This window comes from Montipora capricornis, chromosome 14, assembly GCF_036669925.1.
Source record: "Montipora capricornis isolate CH-2021 chromosome 14, ASM3666992v2, whole genome shotgun sequence".
Lineage (NCBI taxonomy): Eukaryota > Metazoa > Cnidaria > Anthozoa > Scleractinia > Acroporidae > Montipora > Montipora capricornis.
In genome coordinates, this window is record NC_090896.1 from 20738386 (window position 1) to 20744039 (window position 5654).

At 37.9% G+C, this 5654-nt stretch overlaps 1 protein-coding gene across 1 annotated transcript in view; it reads right to left on the reverse strand.

Annotated features, from left to right (window-relative positions):
• Positions 1-631, reverse strand: part of LOC138031652 (uncharacterized) — a 1860-nt gene extending 1229 nt beyond the window's left edge. Inside the window, exon 1 of the mRNA XM_068879308.1 lies at positions 1-631. This exon is cut by the window's left edge and continues 1229 nt beyond it. Within this exon, the coding sequence (XP_068735409.1) occupies positions 1-631 (631 nt within the window).
• Positions 632-5654: the final 5023 nt, after the last annotated feature.

Genomic DNA, 5654 nt, shown 5'->3' on the forward strand with positions numbered 1-5654 from the left:
TTATTCCATAATGTTTGGAATAAAACTTACATAAATATTCTGTAGCAGCATTTTCAATGACAGAAAGTTGCTCCTCATGTTGAATACTATCACGTAATACAAAATCTTCCTCGACAAAATGTTCTTGCATTTCTTCCCATGTTGCCATACAATGGCGGCATTTTCTTTTTGCCCCACCTACACCTTCTTTAAAGCAACCAACAGCTTGACTTGCTGGAGTGTCTGCAATTACTGCAAGGACTGCAGCCCTTAAATAAACTATGCCTCCTGCTATGGTAAAAGGATAACCCCGATCCGTTCCAAGTTGTTGTAGATCATCCACCAAGGGTTTAAGTATTTTGTTTAAACCAAATTCTTTTATATAAGGCTTTTTACAAATGGCGAAGAGGTGAATGGAATTCAGCTTTCCACGATAAACAGATTTTGTGTTGATGAGCTGGTAATAAAACAGACCTAGTTTGTGGACCTTATTTGTCAAACGATTGGCAACATTGAAATCATCATAATAAATCAATAACTTAAGGGCATTGTCATCAGTGGAAAACAAGGGGTGCTGATGGACAAATAAGCCATCATTAAAATCTTGCAACAAACTACTTACTGTATGGTACTTATCATTAGAGAATATCATTTTTAAGATTTCTTTGGATTTAAATTGCTCTTGAAGGGTCTTTAAAATTGGAACATAATAAAGCATTTTTTCAAGTAGTATACGTGTTCTCTTGTTTTTAATTGTTCTGAAGACCCTTGTTGTTCCCAGAACTTTCTTCACAGGCTCCTGTGAAACATAAGTTAGAAAACGCAGTGTAAGGTCAAGTTGAAATTTATGTAATTTAAAACCCCAGTACTGTCTGGTGTTTATTGTGCATTTCATACTTCTTGCTGAAAAAGTGCAGAAACAAAAACCTAGACTTCCCACCAAATGAACTGACCTCTCGCTAATAACCACTTAACAGAAAGAGGTTCCGATAGAAAAGACAAAAACATCTGAAAAAATAACCTTACCCTTTTACTGTATTAATATGCCTATCGTAAGTAATTGTTATCTGCCAGTAAAGTTTCCTGTAATGAGATGTTTTTTCTTATGAAACAATTTTTCTGTTTTCATAACTACATTCACATACTTCTTTTGATTCACAGATTGGTAAACATTGAAGTAAATGTCTGCTGTCTAATAGCAATTTAGCATAGTTGTCTATGCATACTTGTCGCATACCACATAGGGCAGATTATCTCTTTTGAACTCAGTCATCATCCACACTGTCTTCAGGTCTTCAAAAGGATTAATAAATTATTCAAATACTTCATTAAGACCAAGCAATGGCTGTATGTTGCCTTCTTCAAGAGTTTCTTCTACTTTTCTCTGTAGCCTTCTGCAAGCAACACTAAAAAGACCTGACGTTGCCTGTGCTACTCTTTGTGTGGTTGTTTGTGTTAACCTGTTCTCTTCCTTAATTTTCAAGAGATATTTTCCACAAATTCAGTCAATGGCTCTTCATAAGAAGGCAGGTTCTGGCATTGAAAGTGAGGAGAAATTGATCCTGAATCACAGCTTCACAAAGAACACGTATCTTGTGAGGAAAGATCTAGATTATCCTCAGGCTCACTTGACTGGCTTCTTTCTTCAAGTTGTGGACTGTTAGTTGCGGTACCACCAACCCAGATTCCTTGTGTTACAAAAAATAACCAACTAGATTTAGTTTGCCTTTCAGCTTTTCCACTCACCATTCTTCCAGTCAGTTTCCAGATATTTCAAATAGGGCATTTAATTTTATGTTCATAAAATAATTACATAGTTGCGATGCTCCAGCCTCCCCTCTCCACGTGCCAAATTGCGTGGGCAATGCCACACAGAATTTATGATCTAACTTACCGGTTTCGTTTCCCATCGTTTGCAGTACAACACCTTGCCTCAAACTGTAGAGATATTTTTTGTGTTTTTCTCGCACGTGTTTCGCAAATGAGTTCGGTTTTCGAAAACTTTGTTCACAGCCATCAATACCACAAAATGCGAAATAACCGCCATCATCGCTGTGACTGGTGTTTATGTGACTTAACAAAAGGTGCAAGTACAAAGCAGAAAAGAAACAGAGTGCACAAATCCACGCCATAAAAGTTGCTTTCAACATCGTCGGGGTCGAAGTTTCTGATCTTTCCAGCTGTCAAAGCTGTCAAGCGAATTCATTGGCCAGACCATTGGCCGAGGAACAAAAGCGCTACTCGCAAGTAGTCCTGGGTACTTTGATGCGTGAGGTTCTGGCGGGAACTCGAGTGAGGTTGTTTGACGTTCTGCCTTTGCCTTCTTGTGTTTGCGACAAAAACTGACTTTTTTCAAGCTGCTAAACGTTTCTGATGAGTAGTTGCATGTTTCTTTTTTCATTGTAGTTATTAATTTAGTGTGGGCAGCTCGGTTTTTATCGTGTAATTTCAAGTCGAAGTGCAATTTTAAAGCCCGCGAAGTCGGCTGACCGATGATTTCCGTTTGCCAAAACGTATTAAACAACCTCTAAATTATAACTACAGCCCAGTGCATTAACTTTTCCCTGCTTTTTTCAGATGCTAAGGTAACTGATAGAATTGTTGCCGTCTATGGATACACACAATCTTTTAGTTCTGAAATACAGCCACGCTGGCTACCCGCGTGCCTAGGTGACGTTCTTTCCCGTCGCAGTTTATGTACTTAGGTTCTCTGTCTATTTCCTTTATTTACATTTAGCTGCCGACAGTATTTGCGAACTTAATTCATGTGAAACTGCAATGACTTTTTGACAGTAAATGTTAAACTTTTTGAAGCCTACATAAATAGCTGTTCATAATTGGGCCCCACGGGAGGGGTGAGCGGAAAAAAGCGATTTCAGAACGAAAGAAAAACTGCCACCACCTTTCATTGGTTGACTGTCAACTAGTTTGGTATTTCTCATGAACTACATTAATGCCAGAGAATTGGGATTTATTGGCTATGTAATCGTTTTCTAATTAGTCAAGTACAGGGAAGCAAATCTAAAATGGGTGTTTAAAGTAAGGAAAAATGTGATCTATATATGAAAACATTTTTGGTGTTTTGTGGGGCTAAAGGATGCTGTAGATAGGGTTTGGGGGTACAGACATTAACTGAAAAGATGGCTGAGGGAGGGGCTTCTGTTCCTCAACCCCATCACAGAGAAAAAAAGAGCGAAAAGTAAATAAATAATAGGGAAAGAGGGGTCAAGTGTTTTGTTTGATACAATGCAAGCTCTATGAAAGTGATCTTGAAAATTGTAGGCCATTTCACACATATTGATACTATACACTTGTCACTTGATTTTAGGAAATTCCTATGTGATCGATAAAGAGGATCTAGAAGTAGCAAATATATTTTACCAAGATAACTTGCATTTATTTGGTAAAAAATCTCTCGCTGATTTCCTTCGGAAAAGAGGCTTCTCGGCCAGTCAGTGTAAAGTTCTAGAAGGTAATTTTGTTTTTTAATATTATGTCGAAGTCCACACCTACAAGCACTTGTTGTTGTATCCAATTAGCTTTCTTTTCTTTTTGTTTGCCAATGTTGAATAATTTTTGGCAACTCAAATGTTTCTCTTGTGTCTTATCCAAAATATTTAACCCTCAGAATACTCTACTCTGTTGTACAGGAAGAATTATAGCAATTCAACATTGATTTATTTCATTAACGGGCCATAGTATTGTTTCATGATTAATGGGTGTCTACAGAAGTCTCTTTTTATTTCGAAAGACAACAATGTTGATGGCAAGATGTTTCTAAAACTTACAAGACCAGATCTAAAGTAACAGTGTGTTAAAGATAACACCCCACTAGATGACACCAACAGAAGGCAGCTCATCAGGGATTGTGTCACTTGCCTTGAGGCCCATGTAGATGGCAAGCAACTGACCTCTGAACATTTTACAGAGGTTGCAAAGCAGCTGTGCAACAGTGTACCACTTTTGCGCGATGAGAAGCCCATTCACTGGCCAGATGATATAGAGTTTCAATACTGGGTAATTTGGATTATTATTTTCTTGACAACTACTTTACTTGAAATTTTTAGGTTGTGTTGGAGGAAAATGCAAAATAGTATAGGGTTGTAAGATTATGGCTCAGTTCTGTATACTTTTATCGGCCTTTCTTCTTTTTCAATGGATGTTTGATGATCCTTTCAATGATTGTCATTATTTGTATGTTACCATCTTTGTGGTTGGGATTCAAGAGTTAAACAAATGACAATGTTTAGTGGTATAGATAAACAAGAGTAATTTATTTTTATTTTTTTTCACTATAATTGTAGGGCTCCACTAAAGCTCTGTTGCGGAAAAGGTTCTCAAATGTAAAAAGTTGGCAGAAAAAGGAATCGAGCAAAGAGGCGAAATCAGATGCCAGTGATGTGAGTGAAGACCAGAGCGAAAGTGATGTCCAGAAACACGACAACGAACTACGAAAGGAGCTACAGTATGCCAAAGGCTGTCAACTGGAAAGCAGTGGCACAGCTACAAGCACTCACATTCTCTAAAAGATGGGACGTAATTTCTAAAATTACTGGATTGAAGGCTGTCGAGGAGGTGCTTGACTAGTTCCCTTTTATTGAACATGAGAGTGTGGTGAGTAGTTACAGTCTGAGTTGTCCCTATTATGCCCAGCAATAACAATCAGCACCATATGCACAACTGCAGTGCAGGAATTACATGTACATTAGCACTGCTGTTATATCCAGAGCATTAAAGGTTGTTGATGTATTTGGGGGGAGATGCTATTTTTTCAAGACTTGACCACCTGAACAGCTGTGTACATCTGGATGCAGCAGGGAAGGAAGAAATTAGCTGGTTAACATGCATTCATTCTCCAAAAATATTAAATTTGTGATTTAGCATTGGAAAAGGGTAAAGGAACTCAGGAGTCATTACCATTTCAGTTATACATGTAGGAAAGGTATCTCAACACTTGAGAAGCTTGAGAAGCATTGGCCTCACCTCAAATAGCTTAAGTTAGTGATAAATTGTGTGCAAATGCTTAAATTCTCTTATATGTCTTGTTTGACTTAATAGTTGTTACATGAATTGGAGCTGCACATTTCCAAACTGAAGAAAAGGAAAAACAGTATTGAATCATTCATCGAAAGTTGGGTAAAACTGTCTAAATGTTTTGTGGATGACAATGATAAGACTGGTGAGTTCCCATCTTTTGTGTGAATGATTATAATGCCCGCTGGTACGGTAACAAAGAGCAAAATTACTGCCGGAAAGATTTGAACAACTTCGCTAATTTCCATGAAACCCAATTTCTTTAATTAAATGTAAACTATCTTGGCAAAGCCGAGCGACTACTCTTAATACAATCTTACTTTTGAATTCAATACATCTTTACGCTTAACTGACCACACGCGCAAAGCACTGTCCTTTTCTTTCATACAATGTTCCGAAGACTTCTTTCTCTTGCCTTCCTTCTTTTGCTCCACGAAAACCAACTGTAGCCTTGATAGCAGAATCTCACACGAACGGGTGGAAATCCCTTCACTTGTCACACAATATCACTCGGAAAGTCACCGACAGGGAACAAAGTCCCAAATCGCAACAACAGGTTCAACTGGAAGTACTACAACTCTTACTAAAGAACCGTTTAGTGCCCTTGACAAGCACTAATTTGGAAGTGTTACTTTCACAAT